The 26725-nt window shown below is 31.4% G+C and overlaps 2 protein-coding genes across 2 annotated transcripts; both read right to left on the bottom strand.

Annotated features, from left to right (window-relative positions):
* Nucleotides 1-211: 211 nt before the first annotated feature.
* On the bottom strand, nt 212-8893 carry LOC107425334 (beta-galactosidase 10-like). Its single transcript, XM_048479092.2, has 19 exons — nt 8682-8893; nt 7987-8082; nt 7717-7829; nt 7494-7560; nt 7243-7335; nt 6680-6823; nt 6480-6571; nt 5505-5610; nt 5227-5314; nt 5022-5140; nt 4257-4421; nt 3934-4130; nt 3204-3313; nt 2697-2806; nt 2110-2217; nt 1746-1856; nt 1437-1645; nt 962-1298; nt 212-587 (listed from the first exon to the last, which is right to left on the bottom strand). The coding sequence occupies exons 1-19, from the start codon at nt 8874-8876 to the stop codon at nt 477-479; spliced, it is 2571 nt and encodes an 856-aa protein (XP_048335049.2). The 5' UTR covers nt 8877-8893; the 3' UTR covers nt 212-476.
* Nucleotides 8894-11600: 2707 nt separating this feature from the next.
* On the bottom strand, nt 11601-21017 carry LOC107425355 (beta-galactosidase 10). The gene is given in 19 exon segments (XM_060819023.1): nt 11601-11933; nt 11936-12213; nt 13050-13258; nt 13369-13479; nt 13859-13966; nt 14587-14696; nt 15052-15161; nt 15940-16136; nt 16371-16535; nt 17283-17401; nt 17521-17608; nt 17830-17935; nt 18721-18809; nt 18913-19056; nt 19400-19492; nt 19655-19721; nt 19894-20006; nt 20275-20370; nt 20747-21017. Coding segments are annotated over 19 exon segments (2505 nt in total). The 5' UTR covers nt 20933-21017; the 3' UTR covers nt 11601-11817.
* Nucleotides 21018-26725: the final 5708 nt, after the last annotated feature.

The following is a 26725-nucleotide window of genomic DNA, read 5'->3' as shown; positions in this document are numbered from 1 at the left end:
ACAATTGGTGGGAAAGTTTGTCAAAATTAAACGAAAGACCTTTGGGTATAGCTTTCCATTATGAGCAAAATAAATAGAGCATTGGCAAAGAGTCAAACACACAGCTACTAGATGATCAGAGCTTTTCTATTTTCATTTAAAAAATTGAAAAAAAAAAAAAAATGAAGAGCTTTTTTAAGTATTACACTGTGGACTTTAATTAGATTTTGCTTTGATGTTTTACTAAAATGTCCATGCTGAATCTTAAAAATGAATGCAGAGGTACTTGATTTGCAGCTTTTTCATCATAGAAATGAATTTTATTATAACATCACTCAAATAAAAAAAAAAACAGAAAATCCTTCCTGCAACATTTACAATTATCAGGAAAATGGGGACCTGTTATTCTACTTTAAAAAAAAAAAATTAAAAAAAAATAAATAAAGAAAAAAGAAAATAAAAAACCTATCTAAACACGTCTAATCTAATCGGTAGTTTCAGTTGCACACTGCTTCGACCGAGAGTTTCTTGGTAATATTCGGGCACAAACTCATTGTAAAATGCTTTTCTGTCAATTCTACAGCACAGTCATTTTTGTTTAGGCAGACCTGAAATTAGTTGAAACCAATTAGTAAAGATGTAAAAGAAACTACAGAAACAAGAAAACTGATGCAAAATGCCCATGCAAAAACACATGAAATTCTGTCATAGCAGTTTGCCCAGGATTGTCAAAAATTGCAGCAACTTTTTTCTGTTTATTTCTACATCAGGAAGTTTTCGAAAATGGCAGCAACTTGAATCTAATACTGCAGTAACAGCGCAAAGATAAAGCTAGCAACACTGATCATGAACACCACATATAAACATTTACTTATTTCAATGTCAGAAAATAAAAAAGGACAAGGAAATTCTAATGACCAAAATGCACAGAAAAAAGATGATAATGTTAGTGTGCATAACATCATGGTATGACAGTTCTTACCTTTTCAACAACAGAAATGGAACTAGGATCATGGCAGTCACCCTTGTAGTAGGCTCCACAAGTTCCTGTAGGATTTCCAAAGCTTGCAAATTTTATGCCTGAGATAAGGGCATTCTCAGGGCACTTCAAACGGACAGTTGTAGAATTTTTGTGACTAACACTTGCATCTTTTCTCAAATAATTTTGTATGTTAGAGGGATAGTCCTCTGAAACTGTTGCACATAAAGCTGTGGTTTTCCTTACTCCAAAATTAATTTTTGATGGATCTCCACCCTTCTCTTCAAAGATCACCAAAACATTTCCTGTTGGCTTGAACCAGGACCGTGGTATATGGTACCTAATAAATATACCATGAAAAAAGAAAAAAGAATTCAAGACAATAAGAAAACTCTCTTCTATGAGTCAGTTCTAAAAGCGAAACTTATAACATGCAAAAGATATGCATTTTCATAATACATAGTCTCTTTTTTCATACCATCTTTGCGTTGGTTCTCCACAATTCATCGGACATTTGTTGGGGAAGAATGTGCCTCTATAATCGCATTCTTTTACACATCCGTATAGAGAGCTCGCAATAGGCCAGTATCTTCCAATTCCTTGACCATTCAACCAAGCTCTACCCTTTCCCATATGAAGCATATCCATTCCAACAGGATCATCCCCTGGTGGAGCGTCCATGATAGCCTGCAATGTTTCTTGTAATTTTCCTTTATCCATTTTTAAATAATGGTAATTAATAGTTTGTTTTATGACACACGCACAGTCATGTTCTCCAAGTTCTTACCTTGTACCATGTCAAAGGCTGATTCTTTGGCACTTCTGGGGGCAAAAACCAATTTACATTATACAAACCATCTAGCCTGTATATACCTAGGTTCTCTCCTTCCAATCCAATCTGGCCAAAGAAGCAAAGAACAAGCACTCAAGTCTTTTAAAAGTTAATAGGATCAAGACATTTAATGCATAATTTAATCATTCAGACTACAAAATCAATTTTAGTTCCCTTTATAGGCTTGGAATTAATTTTTTATCGTTGAAGAAATGCATGTAAGTATCGTTGAAGTGAAAACAAAGATACCTTATATATATTTAGAAAACTATACATAATCACTACAAGATATAAACTGAATAGTAGAAGGAGAAAGCACCTTATAGGTCCAAGTATAATCACTCAAGTTTACTGTCCCATTGTTGAAACCCTGAATGCTCACACCTGTTATTCCTGCACCGACCCATTCATAATAATTTCCTGCCGACTAGAAAGAACAGGATAGCAGCAACAGAAGGAATTGAAGTTAGTATTAACATTCCACAAGACAAGACACATGTAGATGCAGAAGAGCCAGCTAGATTATCTCCCTTCATATGGAAGCAAATGAAATTAACAGAACAAATGCAAATCTTCTCCTGGGATTTCTCAGTTACTAATTATATGTTAATTTATGAAAAGATGAGTCCATTCCATTATGGTAAAACAAAAAGGAAACAAGAAAAAAGGGATAAAAATGCAGAATAAATTACAAGAATACTTCCTGCAAAAAATTAAGTGAAAGCAAAAAATTTAAGAGAAAATGAGTGATACAGACATTTTGAAAGCAAGGTTACAAACCAAATCCATTTGCAATAGTGGATATATAAGTGAACTTGCAGTTAATTTTCCCTTATCAACCAGATGAATAGTGTTTTAGTCATGACAAGAACTAAGTATAGAATGGAAATTAGAAGAGAATATTACCTGCAAACCAACTGTCATGCTTAGTAGAGCAATGTCATTCCTTCCAGCCTTGAGATCAATAGGTTTGCTAAAGTTGTATGCTGCAGGAAAGCCAGATCCAACCGGACTACCTGAACAGCAATAAGCGTATACAGATATAAATTACATGCAATGGTTTATTTAAAGAGATGCTATTAAAAATGATCTAGAACACTATGAAATCCCAGATGCACACAGAAACACATATTAAACAAATGCAGTATGAATACTGAATACCATAGCTAACTTTGCCTCATCTTTTTCCATATTTCTCTCTTTCCATACTCTATCTAATTCCTCATCCTTTCTCCTCTTTCTTCCCTGTTCTCTTCCCAAGTTCTGCATCACCCCTTATTCTTCTTCCATTTACCTTTTCTTAATTTTCCCTCCCGTCTTCCCTCTTAAATTTACTCCCCATTGTCTTAAGACATATGACATGAAACAAAAATAAGCTGCTAAAATATAAGTTTGGAAGTAACAGATTATGACCTTGAAGTTCACCATTCACAAAAATATGTCCAGCATGACCCTTTGATTCAACAAAAAGAACAGGCTGAATTCTGTTCCTTAAGAACCTTTCATCTTCATTGACAAATATACTGCCAATAATGAATAAAATGAGCGTTAGAAATCAATCCACCTATAATTTACTTGCATGCTTCTTTCATTCTGTATTTCTGAATTTTTCTTACAATCCAAGTGCTTATACGGATAATAATGTGTTGTAATAAGACATAAGAACAATAAAGAACAAGAAACTATTGCACTTCTCAGTTAAACAGTTAAATTAAGATCAATCCAAAAAGCAATTGTAAGAAATGAAGCCACACTAGATATCCTTAACCCCAGCTTTCAACATTGAGATACTTCTACATCCTAATCAAGTTAAGCATACTTTTTCAGATAAAGTAAAGTATAAGGCAACAAGGAAATGAAGAAAATTTTCAAGTAAACAAAACAGAATGTCAAGAAAGAATGAAGTTGGAAAGAAAAGGCATTATCATGGAAAACAACACCGACTGGAGGAAAATAAAAGTGAAAATTCTAAACCAGATTATGACTAACAACGAGGATCTAGAGAACCAACTTCTCATTTCTATATGGCTGAGAGCATTTAAAAGACCAGTGTGGTTTATATGATTATCCATTAATGAATACATATTTAAAGGAAGAGGCAGATTACAGGTTTGTTTTGTTTTGGCTAGGAGAAAAGACTAACCTTGTTGTATACCATAAGTAATCAGAGGTATCTTTCGTAGTATTTAACTGATCCTTAAAGCCAAATTTAATTAAATCCGGCACTCCCCACATCCCTGCTTTCTCAACAAATACCTCCCATTGAAGAGCTTTAGAGTTTTTGTCTGATGGCTGTAAATTCTGAGGTAACATTTCAACTACAGAAGATTGAGCTGTAATCTGTTGGTACAATCATATCAAAGTTAGAGGCTAGTAGAAAGGTTTTTATGCGTGTGGAAAGTGATTTACATTGGATTTAGTATGCTTGGTAAAAGGCAGTAAACATAAGAAACAGTGAATAGTTACCTTTGCCGTATTAAAAATTACAGTCCTGCAATCAGGCAGGATACTAACTGACCATGCTGGAAGGTGATAAGATAATTGTCGAAATGTGACTGTCGTGTCAGTTTTGTTGTCCACGTTGGAGAGAAATGCACAACATCCTCCAGAATCATCAGTGAACACATCAGCCTACAACATAGAAATTCAAAGAATGTGATCACTATAAAGTGCAAAATCATTTCAAAGAACGTAAGGTTGAGGTTGATTTGTAAACATCAGCTAAACGACAAAACCTTTAGCTGAAGAGAACTTTCTAATTTTAAATGCAGATATATGTCCAAAAATATCAACAATGTGGACCGGTTTTAGCCTGTTTAGCTTTAAGTGTAATGACCAATTAGTTTGGCCAGAAGAAGGTAAAGAGTCGCTCCCTTATCTTTTGTTAAGGATGTATCATTTTAGTATGAATATGGTATACTGTTTAACATAATTGCAGAATCATATGCAGACTAGAATATGACCATATTATGCAACTCAAATAAGCTAATACAGCCACCAAGGAAAGCAATAAGGTTCTGCAATATTAATGGAAAAGAAATATAGAAGAGAATTTCCTACTGTTGGTAAAGAGAGATCCGTCTTGGATGTGGCCATATCAATGAACAAAATGGAAAAATAGACAAAACGGAGACCAAATTGAGGTAAAAGCAGTGGACTTGGCTACAAACTTTCTCCTCATATTCAATTATCAGTGAAGGAAGATTGAATGGTAAATAAAATAAAAATTACCTCTGCATTAGGACCAAGTTGTATATTAACTGGCTCACCATAGAGTAAGATAGGTTCACATAATCTTATAGTTTCATGAAGATCCTTAAGGTGTCCCCATTTTGGAAGCCTGGGTATCCCTATAAAAGAAACAATTCAACTGTTATAAAGTGACATCGTATATCACAATTTCAGCATAATGAAACAAGAATTAAAGACTACTTACCATATTCATCAATTGGAGCTTGATAGTCATAACTTGTAGCCATGAATGGTCCACCAGAAGTGCGGTCAAAGTTCGTTCCACCATGAAACTAAGCCACCCAAATAAAATCATAATGGTAAGAAATAAAACATAAAAACGACTATATAACAGTGTGGAAAACGGCAATAGAGTTTATTATAAATATAAGAACAGCTATTATAAACATGAAAGAGAACATTTATAGAGAAGTTAATCAGAAAAATATGGAATAAAATGTTACAAAAGGATCAGAGCAATACCATGTAGTAATTCTGTACGCTACCATTTTTTTGGAAAAAACGAGCAACAGAGAAGGCAATATCTTCAGGCGGCCTGTGGGGTTCTGGCCCCCCAAAACCTTTGAACCTGCAGAAAATGGAAAATTAATCCAGTCACATGTGATGGATGAAAAAGAATCTGCATTTCCCAAAAGAATTAACAGAATGGTGTATAAATGTGTTTGAAAAAGAATCAATGCCAGTAGTTTCCTATGAAGATCATGTCCGTTTGGGACCAATGATAATCAAGTTAGCTCCCATAAAAGTATTTAAGAATATTGACTGAATTACGAAGTAGACATTTCTGAAGGTTTTAATTTAAAAGCAAGTAAAGTCTTAATGAAACATTTTGAAGCTTGACCTGAGAAGGTAACTGATGCACACAAATTGAGGTATACGAAGCACAGAAGGTGAAAAACCAGACGGAAGCATCATGCTTAAACTAAAAATCTAAACTTATATTATCATTAACGTTACCAAATCTGAACTTTGAATAAATAGTTAGATTTTCTAAAATCATCCCTATTGGATCTTCAAGAAACCGTTAACATGTCCTCATCAAATTAATCTACATTTCTGACTTCATATATCTTTAGTCTTCCAAATATTCTTGTGTTATATTTATAATTTATTCATGTCCAACTTCATTTTACTATGAACATGAAGATTAAAAAAACACAAAGTAAAAGTTGGAAGAAATTTTGGGTTTAAAGATTTTTTAGTTTTGTTGTGCCTAAGCTAAAAATAGCATTTTAAAACTTGTTTGGAAAAACCAGTAGCATAACTCTTAGACCCACTGTTTCAATCATACCTCACAATCAGAAATCACATGGTATTGGACTCAAAATCTTTATAGGAGCATAGGACAAAGCATATTTCTACCAAGGTATCAAAGCCATAATAATAAATGACCTTTGGATTGAATCTGAAGTAAAGAAGAAGAGAAAACCAAATTACCATCCAGGCCAATTTTCAGTCCAAATTTTGGGTTGAGCCACTGGAAATAAATTATTAAAATTATCACAGTAGAAGGAGTTGCAAGTAGTAATCTGCAAAACAGAAAAAAATGAAAATAAAAATAAAAAAACAAAAAGAAGCGATATGACATGATACTTAAATTGTTAAGAAATAAACTCATTGAGAGCCTTAAACCTTACAATATCAATAGGAGTATCATATTGGTTGCACATAATCCAAGGCACTCCAGTACTTGTATTAACAGCCATGCTAGCAGCCCACTGAGCATATCTTTTCCCACCTTGTCCATATGCAGGTTCATAACCTCCATATTCATTCTCCACCTGAAGTAAAAAAATAATAATTATAATAATAATAATAATAATAATAATAATAATAAATAAATAAATAAATTTTAAAAGAGAGAGGGGAATGTTTAAATAAACAATCTTAACATTTATATTAGAGATAAAACGTTAGAAGTTAACATCATGAGCTGCTAATATATATATATATATATATATTTTTTCCATCTCCTTCTATTTCCTTTTTTATTTTATGTTTTTATTAAAACATCTCTAAACCAAAACCCACTAAAATAACCCTATTAAATTATAAATTTTTAGACTATAAATCCAGTGACTAAAACCCATCAATATATCTTTTGGGTTTTTTCCCATGTGCTTCATTGAGAAGGAAAAACCAGAAACAATGAGAAAATGTGACAGAAAAATAATTCCATTTTTTAAGTTTCGATACTTGCCTGGGACAAGACAATGGGGCCTCCTTGTGATGCAAAAAGCTTCTCCTTCTTCATCATGTTCACAATTAATGTTGTGAACCTTTTCATGTGAAACTAAGTATAGTAGCCAACAAGTATTAGTGGAAAAATCATTTAGAAATTACAAAATAGGGTCATAATAATTACATCAGAAAATTATGTTACTTAAAATAAAGTTTTTGAAAAATGGTAATTAGGCGAAGTCTTTTTTAACATAATTCCGATTTCCTTACCTCATAGGGTGTATCATTAGTTCGAAATACAGTGCCAGGTACATAATGCAGCCAAACAGGAACTCCTCTGTGTTACAACGTAGTTAGCAAATATTATGTAACAAAAATTATGCGAGAAAGTCACACGGGCTAATTATAAAGTTGCACCATCCTGGTCATGGACATGTTACATATTATAATAACAAAATATCTCTGTTTTTTTCATAGGAATTAATTAATTTACCCAAAATTCCACTCTGCTGCAACGAATGGCCCAATTCGAAGAATCATATACATTCCAGCATCCTGGACATACTTCACGAACTTGACCAGATCATATCTTTCTCCGAAATAATACTGTCATTGTAAAGGTTAAAAAAAAATAATAATAAATAATAAATAAATAAATAAATAAAGAAAAGGTCATTTCACTTTGATATTATAATAAGACAAATAAGTTCAGTTGGCATTCAATATAAAAAAACAAAAAATTATGGGTAGTTTTTGTACTCACGTAGCCAGGATAAGGTTCATGACCATTCCAAAACACATATGATTCTATCGTATTAATCCCTGCTTCCTTTGCAGTTTTGATGAGCCCTGGCCACATCTACATTGTACATATTCATCATAAGCAATCCAAATATTAATGAAAAAAAAATTAATCAATTACAACGAATCATTTCTAGCAGCAAAATTAAGAAAAAAGGATTTTCATTTTGTGTATATATTATTATTATTTATTATTATGATATTCATCAATACTAAAATGAAAATTAAATACAAAATAAAGTTAATATAAATAAAAACAACAATTAAATTGATTTATTAACTTCTTCATGTACTTATAATGTATTAATACGTTATTATTATTATTTTCACTATTTCATTATAGTTTCATTTATTAATAGGATATATATATCTACATATATATATGTATTATATTAATTTTAATGATGGTAATATGACAATTACTTTGGTAATGAAACAAAAATATGCATGAAACAAAATAACGAATGGGAAAGATTGCGACCACGACCATGAGTTTCATATAATCCACAAAACCGATTCACTAACTCACAATCATTTTTTCTTTCTTTTTTCTTCACATTTTCTTTCCCTTTCCAATCCACATTCTCGGCAACCAAACAAACCAGAAAAATAAATAAAATAATAATAATAATAAGTCGAGCTCACTGAGCCACTCACCTCGGGGACACTGCGGGGGTAGTGAATGGAAGCAGATATGAGGAGCTTCCTCTCGCCATTGATGATGAGAGAGCGTTTATCGTATGACACATTAAACGCTGCCGAACAAAACGACGACCAAACCAACACACTAACGGCCACCACCACCACCAGCACACGACCTCCAAACGGCGTCGTACCACTGGAGATCTTCATTTTGCTTTGCTTCAACAAAAAAGAGAAAAATATATATGAAGGATTATGAATTATATGTATTTATATTTATACTTGTTAGCATACATGTTTTTTTGATATCGAAACTGAATACTCCTCAGAGTATCTTCAGGTACCAGAAAGATAATTATTATTATTATTAATTTTTTTTTTTTTGAATTCTATTGGATAGAAAAAGAGATTTATTATGAAAACATATTTTAAAGTTATTTTTACCAAATTACCACCTCCTCTGTCAGTCAATACAAAATCTTAACAGCCTTTGACTTTGACGTCTGTTCTGTATAAATGGATTACTACAAATAAACTAACTATTGTAGGGATAAGACTCTATTTAAAAAAAAAAATTGATAAGTGGATTTTTCACTTAAATAAAGTATGATTAAATTAAATTGTATTTATCATGAAAGCCTAATTTATTAAATGGATATATGATAAATTTGATAGTTTTATTGTTAAACAACTATTTTGGAGATAATTGTTTAATTAAATGATAAAAAAAAAAGAATATAATTGTTTATTGATCAATCCTTAGTTGTTTGTTAATCAATAATTTTATGATAATACAAGCATCATTAGATATATTTATCAAATATTAGATATCAACTTATTGAACAAGAGCATTTATGACATATTATTAGATGGGATCCAATGATTATATTTGTACCAAATAGTAGATGTTCAATTGGAAATTATTCTATCGGCAAATATATATGGTATCAACTCTCTCTTTTATGACTAGGAAATAAAAATAAATAAATAAATTAGAATTATGGACACTAAATATATAAACTGGTTACTAATAATGTATAAAGCATTTTTCACAATAATTATGTTTTAATTATATTAAAAATTAATTGATAAAACAAGATATAAGAACATATCGATTCATGAACTATAGTTCTAAAAGGATGAGCAAACTGCAAAAGTGACGATAAAAAATTATTTATGAAATAGTTTATTTTATTATATAGTAAATATATTATTTTATATCTACACTTTCATATATGTTATAGTTTATTAATTCCTTGTTTTCTTAATTATTTCTATAATTTTTCAACATAACTATGTAGGGACTTGCACTATGTTTGGATTGATAGAATAGGAAGGAAAAGAAAGAAAAAATTCAATTCCTTTGTTTGGATTATTAAAATAAGTTGAAAGGGAAAAAAATAAGGAAGAAAAGAGAAAGATATAGAAGATTACATTATGCGTATTTAATAAGTCTAAGGAAAAGAAAAGAATTTAATAAAACTTTTGAATATTTCAAAATTATTCTTATTAATTAAAAATTAATTTATTGAGATATTTTGTATATAGAGTATATCTGTTAAAAAAAAAAAAACACATAAATTATATTATTAGTTTTTCCATTTCCTTTCATTTTCATTAAGCAACAATTATTATATATACTTTTTTTCCTCTTTTTTTTTTTTTTTCCTTTCCATTTATTAAATCATGCAATCAACAACTACTAATAAATTTTTTTTTTCCTTTTATTTATTTTCCTTATTAAACTTATCATCTCTTTTCTTTTTCTCCCGTCAATCCGAACATAGTGCTTATGTATAATTTTGGACCAATTTCTCTTTTCCTTAAATGGAATCAACAAGCAGTTGTATTATAAGTAATTATGTTTTACTATTTTAGTTTTAAAAAATCAACACTAGAATTAGCAGTTAGCACTATTTAAATTCTAATAGAATAGTTTCATATTTAACAATGATGATTGGGCAAAAGTATAGCAATGGGATCTTATTCCTTTACATGGAATAACATGATTAACTCAAATTCTAGTTCTTTATTTAATCAGAAATGGTCTTTTCGGGTTCACCTTCTATATAATAAAGTTATATTAGTTTGTCAACAAAATGTGGTATTAAAGTATTGCTAATTTTTATTATTATTATTATTATTTTTTTATAACAGCCGTTTGAAAAGGGGGAAAAAAAATCTTTGATCCATCTGTCAAAAGACTCAATCAAAATTTTGTGACCAAAAATTTTTAAAAAAAATAGAAGCTGTCAACTAAATTGTGTGACTTGCAAAATTAGATACAATCCTTATTCATAATATAGTTCTTTTTAAAGGGAAAAAATGGATAAAAAAAAAATGGATAAACACATCACTAATAGATTAAGTCACTTTTTAAATTGTTCATCCACTAAATAGACAAACGCCAAATCTTATAAACGTTTGTACCAAATAGATAAAAATTCACATTCTCAATTAGTTGGTATTTGATAAATAGAATATAATACTATAGATACCAACTTTCTTTACTAATTTATCTACAAAACAATAAATGATATGACATTTTTTATTGATTGAAAATTTATTATAAATAAAATATAGATAAATGAATATTTGGATAATTTAATTAGGTAATTACTTAGAAGTCACTATGTTGGGACGAAGTAAATTTCATAGAATCGTTCCTGACGCTTATCCCAACCAACCTCATTTCTTATCATTTCACCATCGCTAAAAAAAAAAATTTAATAAATAAATAAATCCATTTCTTTCAAATTTTGGGCTTAGTTCAATTTTGGATCTCGATCCCAGGCCCCATAGGGAAAAAAGTATAGTCAAAATGAATGGTTGACTCTGTTAAATTATAATAAAAGTTTCTATCAAAAGAATGCAAAAGTTATTGATTTGCAGGTTTTCTTCATCATAAAAGTAAAATTATTATATCACCCCTCAAATAAAACAAAAGCCTCGCTTACCAACTCATTAGTTACACATTAAATGTAATTAATTTAACAAAACAGCAATTCTTACTGTTACAAACTACAATATCAAGAAGGATAACCCTTATTTTTCTGGGGAAAAAATACCACCAAAAAAAAAAAAAAAAAGGAAAAACCTTTTTTAAGACAAACAAGCGAAGGCACATAGTAAGTTTCAAGTATAAGGAGTTTCAGCTGCACGGGGCTTCGAACGCAAGTTTCTTGGTAAAACTGGGGCACAAACCCATAGCAAAATTCTCTTCTGTCAATTATATGGCACATTTATTTTTGTTTAGATGGACCTGCAAATCGCTTGAAACTAATTAGGATATTGACAAAATAATGACATATAAAAGAAACCACAGTAGCATGAAAAAAAATATATATATATATATATATGTATGTATATATAACTATGTCATATCAAATAATCAAGTACATTAAAGGAATAGTTCTCTGAAACAGCAGCACATATACCTGAGGTTTTCCGTCTTGAGATTTTGATGTTTGATGGATCCCCACCAATCTCCTCAAAGATCACCAAAACGTTTCCGGATGCCTTGAACCAAGAACGTGGTACATGGTACCTATCCCCATGAAAAAAGAAAATTGTTCATGACAATTAGAAAGCTCTCTCTCTTTCATGAGGTAGTTTTGGTGAAATTCAGCAAGTTTGCTAATAAAAATCAGTTAGGGGAACAGAAAATTGTCCGTCCATAAGTATATGTATATACATCCACGCATGTATGCAGTGGTATATGTACATCTGCATATAAGCGGAAAAGACAAGAGCATGTTGCTACATGAATATACATGCACATGTGCATGCATAATGCAAATATTCAGTGATACCTGTGGACAAAGATATATATCTAAGCATAGATGGTGCATATGTCAGATGACTTATTCAATTTTTGATGGACTACATAATCTTTAAAAACCAAGAAGAGCTAATGTACATCTGCATACATTGCGTATGTGTCGGCGGTGTCTGTACATCTGCATACATATATATATATATGTGTACATGGGCATGCATATGCAAATACTTAGCAACACCTGTAGACAAAGTTATATATCTACACATAGATGGTGGACATGTCAGATGATTTCTTCAAATTTATGGACTAAATAATCCTTAAAAACCAAGAAGAGTTAATGATTTAAAGAACAAAACGCTTGATAAGAGGAGAAACCAACTATTGATAAATGAAAACTTTCCTCGCTCCTAAGACCCTTTTTTTTTTTTTCTTTTTTTTTTCTTTTTAGGTTTTTCCTTTTGAAGAAAAAAATAAATGCAGTGATTGGTGATAGAAAGTTCTACCACACCAACATACTACCTATCTCAATTCTGGCACCAACAAAAAGAAAACGCATATAACAGGGCATTTATAAATTATAGTATGTCGTCCTTGTTTCTTACCATCTTTGAGTTGGTTCGCCACAATTAGTACGGCATTTGTCCGGTAAGAATTTGCCTCTGTAATCGCATTGTTTTACACAACCATGCAAAGGGCTCGTCCTAGACCAGAATCTTCCAATTTCTTCACCATTCAACCAAGCTAGACCCTTTCCCATATGAAGCATATCCAGTCCAACAGGTTCATCTCCTGGTGGAGCGTCCACGATAGCCTGCAATATTTCTTGTAATTTTCCTTTATACATTTAAAATAATGGTAGTCCATATAAATTAAACGTTTTATTGTGTAACAGAAGGATAGTCATGTTTTCCAAGTGCTTACCTTGTACCATGTCAAAGGCTGTTTCTTTGGCACTTCTGAGGTTGAAACCCATTTTGAATTATCCCAACCATCCGGCTTGTATATTCCTAGGTTCTCTCCTTCCAATCCAATCTGGGAAAAGTAGTAAAGGAGGAACATTGAAATCTTTTATAAATTTTTAGGAGAACTTTAGTCCCTCCCTTGGGGTTGAGGATCAAAAACTCGACTTGCATTAGATTCAGAAATATAAGCAGGCTCAGTAGCTGAAAATGGATTTATAGATTAACCAAATTTAAGCCAAATGAAAATGATATGGGTTATGACCAGATGTGACGAGATTGACCAAATTTAAATTTGGACCTCATTTTCCACAAGTGATACCACAACCAAAACTAACCTTACATGATAAGTTGACAACCATCACAAACCTGTTCGTTTAAGTCTTGCAACTATATACCTATACACTCATAATCATTATAAGAACGAACTGACTAGTAGAGATAAAAGGCACCTTGTAAGTCCAAGGAGAAGTAGACAAGTCTATTGTCCCATTGTCGAATCCATTAATCCTGACACTTGTTAATCCTGCTCCCCACCATTCATAAAAATTACCTGCATTCTAGATATAACAAGATAGCATATATAGCAGGATGGGAATTAGTGTCGAAATTCAACAGGAACAAGACAGATGTAGATGCAGAAGAGCCACCTCCATTATATTCCTATGTTAACATACATTTTTAGCAAACAAATTGCAATCCCTGGGTTTTCTTGGTTCAAATTATATGTTGATTTATGAGGAAATCAGTCCATTTCTTTTTGTTTTTTTTTAAATGGAAAACAATGCAAAATAAAACCATAAGAATGCTTCCCATAACAAATTAAGTGAAGTGGGAAATAATTTAGGGTAATACATGAGAAAAACTTCATAGTAAAGGAATAACCAAGAAAATTTAAATGAATCCAACAGATCATAATACAATTATAGGACAACACAAATAGAAGATATCTAATATCTCCAACTCATTCAAAGCGAAAAAGTTGAGATAAAATAAGTGATTTGGACATCTGCAGTCTGCAGATGGATAGAAACATTACAAACCAATCCTATTGTCACAGTGGATATGAAAGTAACTTTCCTTATCCGCCAGATGAACAGTTTTTTAGTCATGACAAGCACAAAGAGACAGCTGCAGCAAGTGCATAATGGAACTTAGGTATAACCAAAGAGAACTGTACCTGCAAACCAACCGTCATACTTAGTAGAGCAATGTCATTCTTTCCAGCCTTGAGAGTAATAGGTTTCTTAAATTTGTAAGATGGATGTGTGCCATTTCCAAATGCACTGCCTGAACAGCAATAAGTATGTGTCACCATAGATATAATTAACTAGCAACAAGTTACTTAAAGATGTGATTAGAAATGATGTGGAACACCATGAAGTGACTTATGTAAACACAGCTTTCTCCCTATCTCTCTTATGTAAACACAGCTCTCTCCCTATCTCTCTTTCCCTACTCTTCTTTTCTTCTCTTCCTGTTTCTTCCCAGGTTCTGTATCGCTCCTTATTCTTCTTCCATTTTCCTTCTCTTCATTCTCCCTTCCCTCTTCTTCTCTCTTCAGTTTCCTCCCAAACTGTCTAAAACCATATGCCTGAAACATAAATAAGTTGCTGAAATACCCTAAGAAGGAACAGATAATGACCTTGGATTTCCTGATTCACGAACACATGTAAAGCATGACCCTTTGATTCAACAAGAAGAACAGGCTTGATTCTGTTCTTTAAGAACGCTTCATTTTCACTGACAAATATACTGCCAACAAACAATATAATGGGCCTTAGAAATTATTCAAGCCACCAATAATTCAACTGCATACTTCATTTAATCTGTTTTTCAGCATTTGTCTTATGATCCAAGTGCTTATTTGATAGATTAATGCCCTTCTCAGCTTAGTAGGTAACTTTCAATCAATCCAAAAGCTTAAATTGTTAGCAACAAGAAATAAGGTCACATATGGGACAAACTAGTTCTATATCCTTGACAACCTGAGCTTTTAACCTAGAGATACCTCGTCAATCTAATAAAATTTGCCATCCTTTAAATTCAGGCAAAGTAAAGTACTAGGCTACCAGGTTTTAACAAAAGTTCACGTAATATTTACAAGTAATCATCGTGCATATGAGATTACAAACAAATGGCAGAGGAAAGGAGAAAGTATGCGATTAGGGCAAAATACGCTAACACACTTTGGATGGTTGAGAGTTACAATATAAGCCAGGTTAAAAGTAAACTGGAATGGTAAAATATCAAGGAACATCGAAGTTGGAAACAAAAGGCATTATCATGAAATACCAAACTTCAGAAAGAACAGAGATGGTCGGAAAATCAAATTGAAAAATCTAGAGCAGGTAATGACTAACAATGAAGATCTAGAGTACCAACTTTTCATTTCTATATCGTGCAGGCATTTTCAAAAACAAATATGGTTTTTATGATTTTCTCTTAATGGCAATGCATGAAAATGGAAGCTTTACATGTTGACAGAAAGAGGCAGATTACATGTTTATTTTAAGCTAGGACAAAGACAAACCTTGTTGTATACCATAGGTAATCAGTGGTATCTTTTGTAGTATTTATATGATCCACCAAGCCATTTTTAACAAAGTCAGCTACTCCCCATATCCCAGCCTTCTCCACAAGTACCTTCCATTGAAGAGTATTAAAGTTTTTGTCTGATGGCTGTAAATCCTCAGGTACCATTTCAACCACAGATGATGGATACGTAACCTGTGTAAACAATCCTATCAAAGTTAAGAGGCCAATCGAAAGGAGTATGTGTATGTATGTGTGTGCTTATAAAGCGATTTAGATCTTTCAACATCTCTTGATGATAGTCATGTCAATTTTCATTAGGCATGACATAGAAAGGAGCATGTCAAGAAAAATAATATCAATGGAATTGGAAACAAACATATTATGTATGGTAGAGTGCAGAAAACATGAGAAACAGTGAATAGTTACCTTTGCCGTATTAAAAACTACATTCTTGCAGTCAGGCAGAATACTAACTGACCATGCTGGTAAATGATAAGATGCATTCCGAAATTTGACTGTCTTGTCATTTTTATCATCCATGTTGGCAAGAAATGCAGCACATGCTCCAGAAGAATTAGTGAACACATCAGCCTAAAACAAAGTCATTGTTTGGTAACCGTTCTATATTGCATTAAAAAATAATTAAAATAAAAAGCCATGGAAATGCTAAAATTGAAATCTAAAGACTATAACCATAATAAAGTGCAAAACAATGTCAAAGAATGTGAGATTGAGACTAGTTCATTAACATCAGTTAAAACTTTAACATGATCACAGAATGTTCAGCTGAAGAATGGTGGCAGAAAATGCGAAAATGTTAGCTGCTGACTTTTCTAGTCTCAAATGCAGATTTGTCTTCAGAAATATCAACAGTGTGGATCATTCTTTAACCTGTTATTCTTGAAGTGTATGACCGATTAGTTTGGTGAGAATAAGGTCTAAAGTGGCTTTCTTCTCTTTTGTTTAAGGATGTATCTTTTTAGTTTGATTATGAAATAATGTTTTCCATTAAAGAAACAAAAAACAAAGGTGCAAAGTCATATGTAGAAGAGAGCTTGACCATATTGTGCAGCTCAAATAAGCTCACACAGTTACCACACAAACACTAGAATAACAATGCTAGAAATGTAGAAGAGAACTCCTATGGATGCTAGATGGAGATTCAACTTGCATGTGGCCAAATCAATCAAAAAAGTGGAAAGATAGACAAATTGAATATTTATTTACATCACTGATCAAATAGGGAAGTAAAATTGTGGTCAAAACAGTCATACACGTGGTCAAACCAGGTCAAACTATCAGTAATGGAAGATGAATGGTCAATAAAAGAAAAATTACCTCTTGGTTAGGGCCCAGTGTTATATTAACTGGCTCACCATTAAGCAAGAAAGGTTCACATAATTTTATAGCTTCATGAAGCTGCTTAAGGTGTCCCCAGTTTGGAAGCCTAGGTAACCCTATAAGTGATATGAAGAAGCAATTCAACTATTATCAAGTACCAAACATTTTATATGATAACTTGCCTTTCCAGTATCACAATATCAGCAAAATGAAACAATAGATGTAGACTACTTACCGTATTCATCTATTGGAGCTTGATAGTCATAACTTGTAGTAATGAATGGTCCACCAGAAGTGCGGCCAAAATTTGTTCCACCATGAAACTATCCAAATAAAATTATAATAGTGAAAAAATGAAACAATATACAAGTGCCTATTGTTCTGCAGACAATTGCAATGAGCATAGAACAAGCACAAGAATAGCTTCTGAAAACATGAAACAGAAAATTTTAAATAGAAAGTAATTAGCAATATGGCATAAAATGTTAAATTAAAAAACTAAATAGAACATTACCACAAACTCACAAAAGAATTAGTGGAATACCATGTAGTAATTGTGTACGCTACCACCTTTTTGGAAGAAACGAGCAACAGAAAAGGCAATGTCTTCAGGTGGCCTGTGAGGCTCTCTGTCCCCAAACGTTTTGAACCTGAAGAAATGGAAAACTACTCCAGTCACAAGCGACAAGGGATAAGAAAATCTAAAAAGCAGAGTGCTGAGTGCAACAATCTGCATTTTCCAAAAGAACTAACAGAAGGATGTATATATTTGAGAACGATTCAAGACCACTGATTTCCTATAAATACCATGTCCTTTCCGATGGTAACCTTTAATGTTACTAAAACTGAAGTCACAGAAGAACTTAAAATTTTCTAAAATCATCTCTATTTGATAGTCAAGGAACCATTAACTTGCTCTCAACAAATGAATTGACTTCCAAATAACATTGCGTTTTCTTTATTTATGGACCGCTTCATGTTACTATGACATAAAGATGAAGAATCACCAAGCAACTTTGAGGAATTCTGAGTTTTAAGATTTGTTAGTACGTTTTGTTAAGTTAAATACACAATGTTGGGTCCATTTCATAGCATTTTAATACTTAATTAGAAAAATCAGTAACAGACTAACTGGCAGTATCACAACATATTACAGTAAAAATAGTCGGCTTGTGGTCAGACACACCATTCCCCACACTCTAGTGTCGGAAGGCCACATGGTATGAACAGGAATGACTATGATAGAGTTTGTGAAGTTTAGGACTCCATCCAAAATGACTAGCCTATTATATCAATTGGATTCCTCAGATACAACTCAAAAGTTTTACAGGAACATAGGACACAAGTCACACAACATGTCTTCTTAGGCAATAAAGCCATAAAAATAGATGATCATAGGATTAAATCTAGAGCAAAGAAGAGAAAACCAAATTACCATCCAGGCCAATTCTCAGTCCACATTTTGGGCTTGTTTGGAAATATAGGTTTAAATTGATCGCAATAGAAAGAGTTACAAGTATTAATCTGTCAAAAAAAAAATAAAAAAAAAAGATATAATCTTATACTTTTACTAAATAGTCAATAACTAATTATGAGAGCTTAAAGTATGCCACGAGAAAGGCCTTACCACAGACTCAGGAGCATCATATTGTTGGCACATTATCCAAGGCACTCCTGCATTTTGAGAAACAGCCATGCTAGCAGCCCACTGCACATATCGTTTCCCTCCTTCTCCATACGCCGTTTCATAACTTCCATATTCATTCTCTATCTGCAGCAAAAGAAGAATGCTGAATACAATCTTAACATTTATGATAAAGATACAAGTTAAGTTACCATCAAGCGTGCATGCAGGATGAATAGTTTACTTTGCACAGTTCATATATGAGTTAACTATATCACATCGGTTCATCAATATCCAGTCATTCATATGTGAAATGGTAATACTTAGAGCCACAAGGCCCACAAATTTTTCATCATGACTCATTATAGATATAAAGCTCAACAAGTACATAAATTTTCTATGCTCTTTACAACTAGTATGCTGCCTTAAGAAGGAAAAACTAGAAACAATTAGAACATCACCAAACTAATTCTATATAAGTTATACTTGCCTGGGCCAAGACAATGGGGCCTCCTTGCGATATAAAAAGCTTCTCCTGCTTCATTAGGTTCACAATGTATGTTGTGAACCTTTTCATGTGGTACTAGTTGTCAACAAGTGTGGGAATTAGTTAGATGATATATAATATATTCCATTCAAATGGGGAACAATCACATCGAAAGATACAATAGTAAAATTAAAGTTTTTAAAATGGTACTTGTTTATAATTCATAACTTAGTGACTTTAACATTCCCACTTCCGTACCTTGAAGGGTTCATTGTCAGTCCGAAATACAGTGCCAGGTATGTAATGCAACCAAACAGGTATTCCTCTGTTTTAAATAATCAGTTTAGGAGTTCTCAAACAATTAGTATAGTTAGGAAGCTGAAATTAATATTATTATGAAATGAATTTATGCATCTAACAGCCAATGATTACTCTCTATTTTTTTTTTTTTCTTTTAACAAGGAATATATTCACAATTTGGAGTACAATTATTTTACCCAAAATTCCACTCTGCTGCAACAAATGGCCCAATTCGAAGAATCAAATACAGTCCAGCTTCCTGAACAATCTTCACAAACTTGACCAGATCATACCGTCCTCCAAAATAATACTATCATAAAAAAAATTTTAAAAAAACAAATAATACTATCATAAAAAAATAAAAAATAAAAAAACAATTTAAACTTGACCAGATCATACCGTCCTCCAAAATAATACTATCATAAAAAAAATTTTAAAAAAACAAATAATACTATCATAAAAAAATAAAAAATAGAAAAACAATTTGAGTCACATTTTCATTTTGATCTAATAAGATAAATAAATTCAAATCCCATTAAATTAACAAAAAACCAAAATTACAGGATTCTGCAACTCACATTGCCAAGAGAAGGTTCATGACCATTCCAAAACACGTAAGTTTCAATCGTATTAACCCCAGCTTCCTTTGCAGTTCGAACAAGCGCAGGCCACATCTACAAAACAAATCACACTCAAACATAGGCAAAAATTACCAAAAGATGTATGAACGTGTTGAGAGATGAAATGTTAACAAGAAAAATGAAATAGGAATCTGAGCGGCAATCCAAAAAGATTAACAAAGAGCCAAAAATAAAAATAAAAATACACTGGAAATGTATAAAGCAAGCAGACTGAGCATACAGAAGAAAGAAGAATCGGAAAGTCGTTTTTAAAAAAACTTTACTAAAAGAAGAAAAGGCCGATCATCACCAATTTCGCAATCTATTTTCTCACATTTTCTTTCTCTTTCCCATCCACATTCTCGGCCACCAAACAAACGAAAGGAGAAGGAAAAGAAAAAAAAAAAAACGTAGAATTTAGCTGACTCACCCCAGGGACACTGCGAGGGTAGTGAATGGAAGCAGAAAGTAGGAGCTTCCTTTCGCCATTGATGATGAGAGAGCGACTGTCGTAGGTTACATTGCCGGCCGAACAAAATGCCGAGCAAAGCAACAGACCAACCGCCACAAACAGCAGATGACCTCCGAACGGCGTCGTACCGGTGGAGATCTTCATTTTTTTGCTCTGTTTAGTTAACTCCGTTTTTCCTTTATTATCTAGCTCTTTTGAGTGTTTGCATTTATAGTCAACCGCGTTGAGCTCAGCACACCGAGACTGATTACCACAAGGATATTATTGAATTCTTCTGGACATAAAAGAAATTTTACAAAACCTTTTATCAAAATTTCAAAATAACCCCTGGCTGCTTCGCCACCTGTTTTCCATAATCATTGTCTATTAATTTGTTTATCAAAATAAATTCACCCAAAAAAAATAAAAAATTTTGAAAAAGCGTTTATCAACTTTTCATATAGAATTTTTTTTTTTTTTTCCAATTTTATGCAACTCGTAATATACTAATTATAAAAAAGAAAAAGGAATATTTGGATATTAACTTGTGTGTGATTATTTTAATAGTTGTGTTTTTTTTTTTGGCTGTTAAATGTTTAATCATCCATTTAAGAGTTACTATTCTATTTAAACTATATTTAGTTTCTATTAATTTTTTAATCGATATATTTTCACATTAGTTGCTAAAACAAAATTTGAGAATAAAGCATTGCTCTTTGTTAAAAGTAAAATATAATAAGTAAAAAAATAAAAATAATATAACATTGTCCGGATTTATTTTCTATCAAAAAATGTATCGATAAAAAAATAATTTAATTTTAGTTAATATTATTTCCATCAAAAAAAAAAGAAAAAAATGATAAATTACAACCCATTAGTTAGACTAATTCATATATAGTCTTATCCATATATTTGAAGGCTTATACCTTCATCATACAGTCAAGATCACTATTTTCCTATTTAACTATTTTTTACCTAAAAATTATTACTTTTAGTTAATATATATATATATATATATTGGAAGAGTCAAAATAAGAATATAAACAATTGGTAAACCCTTAAAATAAATTTAGCAATTTAAGAGATGAGCTGTCAATGAATCATACGAATAAGATAAATCAAGTAATCAACCATATATCAAAAGGGACAGAAATACATAAAGACAATAAAATGGTCGGACAGGATGAGATGGAGAGAAGTGGGTCTACAAATGTTTGAAATATGTCACCAAATCTATGACTCGGTTGGATTTGTCTATGACTTTGAACTTACCTTCTCTTTCCTTCCAATTAAAAATATATAATCTATAATAATTGCTGAAAAATGTATATCTATTTTATATTCTTTTTAAAATATGCAATAATACACTACCTTATTTGAAATATTGTGCCACCGTCAATCTTTTTCATCACTATATCTATATTTAGGATTAAAATGTTATATATTAATTGGATGTATTTATTTATATATCAATTTTTTTTATATTAAAAAATGATATGGAAAAATGAATATATTAAAAAACTAATTAAATTGATATATATTACAAGTAATTAAAAATGTTATTACCAAATAGTTTGATTTCCACTTATAGTAATTAGTTTAATTAATGATAAGCATGCAGCTATGGGTTTCTCTTTTCATCCACGAGAAATGGATAAAATCCATCACATTATTAGATTTCGTATTAGTATTTAATAGTGCATCGTATTTTTAGGTCAGTCAAGATAAAAATAAGTCCAAAATGTCAAATACTACAATATTATTATTATTATATCAATAATTAAGAAATTAATATAATTTTTTTTACTGATAAAAAAATTATATATATATAAGTAAATTTTTAAATAAATAACTAAGATCTAATACAAATTAATACAATATTACTTCTTTCAATGGAGAAAAGTTTAGATTAATTTAGAAGAAAAAACATTGTCCATCATCGTGAAGAAATCGTTCAAAGGGGAAGAAAAAAACAGCCTTAAAGAACGTGGTTGACCCGACAAAAATAATTAATTAAAGAAAAGAAAATACGAAGAAGCACAGATTTTGAAAAAGATTGAACCAGTTAATCATGTGATATTGTCAGAATCAGATTTAATCAAGTGAAATATTTAAAAAAAAAAAAAACAGTTTAATATACAATTAATTTTGAGATGATAAATTAGGAATTAAGAACAGTATTACGCGGAAACACGTTCCCGACAGAAATATGGTATGATTTATTTAAGATCTTATGAGCTCTAGATTGCCCCTGTCCCACGGCACCATATCAAATCTTAGCCACGTGATAGTTTTTTATTATTAGTATTAAAAGTTTTTGAGTTAAAGAACATTTTGTATCATCTAAAAAACTCTAAAATGAAGAGAAAATCTATTAACCATTGAAAAACAAATATAAATTACACATAGATAAGTAAAAATATAATCTTAGATGCAGGACCGTTTCAACCATCTTTGAAGCTATAGGCAGAAAAAAATATTCGGGACCTAATTTTTTTTTTTTAAATATTAGTTTTAAAAAATAATTTTTTATATAAAATTTATTTTTTTGGTATTTTCATATGCAAAGTTATTAATTAAATTTTTATATTCAAGATTCAATTAAGATATGTTGAGCTCAAATAAAAATAATATTTTACAAGCTATTTGTGCATTAGGAAAAGAATTTAATTTTTTTATATGATTTAGCATTTAAAATGCCTTTTTTAATTCAGGATTTATTATTTCTTTTAAAAAATTTTGTTCTAAGAATAAATCTAAACCATCAATATGACATAGCATGTCATATTTTAAAAAGTTTTCAAGATATAAACATTTTTTTTTTAGAAAATCAACATCAAGCAATTTTGATTTTTCTATGTTATACAATAAATCAAAATTATCTTTATATATCGTAAACTGTTCAAACCTATTTTAAAGTGAAGAAATGGCACAATCAATTATATAATTGAAATAATTAATTTAAAATATTTTTCAGCAAATTAGTTTCATTCTCAGCAAATTGTTTCTTTCTTCTAATTACATATTTTCATGAAATTTTGATTCTACAGTCATTTCATTTGCAATCTCTTAAGCAGAAATCATAGCAAATGTGAATCCTTTTTTTTTCATATAGTCATTAAAAAAAAAAAAGACCTTTTAACTAATCTAATACAATAGCAGTGTTTATATCTTTATATTGTAAAAATTTACGAACAGTATTAACTGCAAACAATATATCTTACACAATAATCATATATAATAAAAATTCAAAATTTTCAATCTCATATGTTGGGAAAGAAATTACTTCACTTTTTATTTTAGGATTTATTACAAGTTTTTACTAGTTGATATAAAGCATCTTTTATTTATAGAGCTTGATATTTTATTACTTTAACATTTTTAATATGACTTTCCTAATGTGTTTGTAACAATAGTTTAAGAGTTAAATTAGAAATATGGTCTTGCAAAATTTTCTAAAAGAACAAACAAATTATAAATATTAACTTTTATTTAGATTAATTAGAATCAGCATCTAGAAGAATAAATAAAAAAAAAAAACTATGTGAGAATTAAAATCTAATGAATTTAGTTAAATAAATGATATAAAGAAAAAAAAATAAAAACATAAACTAGAGAAACATGAGGTATGTATATATATATATATATATATATATATGAATGAATAACTACACTATGAATTCAAATAAAATAATATATGTATACACATATTAGGAGAATGATTGAAAATTCATTAAAACAAATAAAAACCAATGAGTTTACCTTATATCTTGGGATCCCCTAGGTTAGAATTGCATACTATATAGGTTGAGCATTAAAAATTAAACAAATAAAAAATATGAGTGAATGAGAAAAGAAAAAAGAAAATGAGCAAGAAAAAAAACTACAGAAACAAAAAAAGTATTTAATATATGTTATTCTCTTTTTTTACTATTACAATCTAATTAATTATAAAAATATAATATAAAAAATTTCAATTAGACTTTAAAAGTATTATTCGTCAAAAATAAAAATAATAAAAAATAATTAATAATAAATTATCAATTAAAGCCAACTTCTTTTGTTTCAAAATAAATTAATAATTATCTTTTATTTAATAAATATATATGTATATATCAATTTATCTTTTGTTTGATAAATATATATGTATATATATATATATATATATAATTTATAGGAAAAATATTTTTTGGGGCCCAATAAAATGGGACCTAGGCATATGCCTTAGTAGCCTATGCCTTCAGCTGGGCTGCTTAGATGATAGATAAAATATAATAAAAACAAATAAAATAATGCGATGCAAATTGATATCTAAAAGTACATAGACTAGTTTTTATTGCTATTGAAGTTCTGAATATATCTATCTCACCTGGCAATACAAAAACAAAAACAAGAAAAAAAAATATTAATGTGCTATTTTTATTATTTTTTATGTGATAATTATTTTTATTACATTATATAAACAATGATGCAAAGATATTATATTGCTAATATAATAATTATATAACATATATATCAAGATCCAAAAGAATTAATTAAAAAAATATAAAAATAGAATACAGAAGTCATAGGAACATGGGGACACGTGAATATGCAATATCTGTGTTAGGCAGACTTGGAACATACAAAAAAGTTATTGTTTTGCCAAGTAATGCAAATATTTTATGCGACTCTTTTGCCATGTGTCACGGGCCTAATTTTTCCAACACTCCCGTGCGGCACTTAGCACCTCCCTTGCTAAGTAAGCCTTGCTCACAAGCTATCACAATGCGGAAGCTAAGAGTAAGAGAGTAGGAAGTAGGAAAGTTTGAGAGAATGTGGAGAATACTTGTATTGCTAGAATTCTTGGATTCTTGGATGTGTTACAAATGAGAGTCCAACCCCTTTATATAGAGGGCTTGGCATGTAGGAAAGTTCTAGATATGTACACATGTCACCTATCTAGTTAGGGTTCTAGATTATTCTAGGGTTATGTACAAGATATTTACATGGAATATTCTAGAGAGATTCCAATCTATATTAGTCTAGGTTTCTCTTGAATTTTCTAGAATATTTCGGGCTTCTCTTGATTTTTCATGGAGAGTGTAGAGTCTTCCGGTTAAACCTCAAGGGTTTTACTCCTTTTGCACGGGACGTGACACTCTCCCCCACCTAAACTCGCGACGTCCTCGTCGCGCCTTCTTCCTTGCCCGCCGAATGTGATCTTTGAGTTGCCGTTGTGTATCTTCGTGCTCCCCACTTACTTCACCATCCGGCAGGTCCTTCCCCTTCACCAAGTATTTGGTGTAGTTGGGCATGCCTCTATGTTGACCGACTCGATCCGCAGGTGTGGCTTCCACATTCTTGTCGGGTGAAGTCGCTATCTCCATGGGTGCCCTTCTTGACTTACCTTCCTTTGGGGCTCCCTTGCCCCCTTTCCCTATAATGGGAAGTGATCTCTCATAGGGTCCTATCACCCCCTCATGCATCTTGTGTGGTTGGGGTAGTGGTTTGACTAAGGTCCCTCCCTTAGCCTCCACATATTTCCTCTTGTTGTCTCCACAACTTGAGGCCAATGCACACAAACTCCCTTGGTCCAACTCCTTTGGCACATCTTGTACCTTAGGAGATGTCTTGGCATGGCTTTGGGCATCCTCACTAGGCTTTTGGGCAGCAACCAAGTTGATTTGCTCCTCCCTCTCGACTTGCAGTGCCGACAAAACCTTGGTCTCCCGCTTGCTAACTCGTTCTGTAGGCACCATGCACGTCGTTCCCCCATCCATGATGCACAACTTGTTTGCAAATGGGAGTGGGAAAGCCTTTACTTGGTTGAAGAAGTCCATACCAAGGACAACCTTGTAGTCGTCCATGGATACCACCGTTAGGTTCAATTGGCCCTTCCAATCCCCGATGGTGGTTTTCACACCTCTAGCAACTCCTTGGAGCGACTTCGCGTCGAAATTTACCGCCTTTACGAAG

The sequence above is a fragment of the Ziziphus jujuba genome, chromosome 7 (genome assembly GCF_031755915.1).
Source record: "Ziziphus jujuba cultivar Dongzao chromosome 7, ASM3175591v1".
NCBI lineage: Eukaryota > Viridiplantae > Streptophyta > Magnoliopsida > Rosales > Rhamnaceae > Ziziphus > Ziziphus jujuba.
Note: the sequence above shows the minus strand (reverse complement) of the source record. Positions and strands in the feature narration are given on the sequence as shown.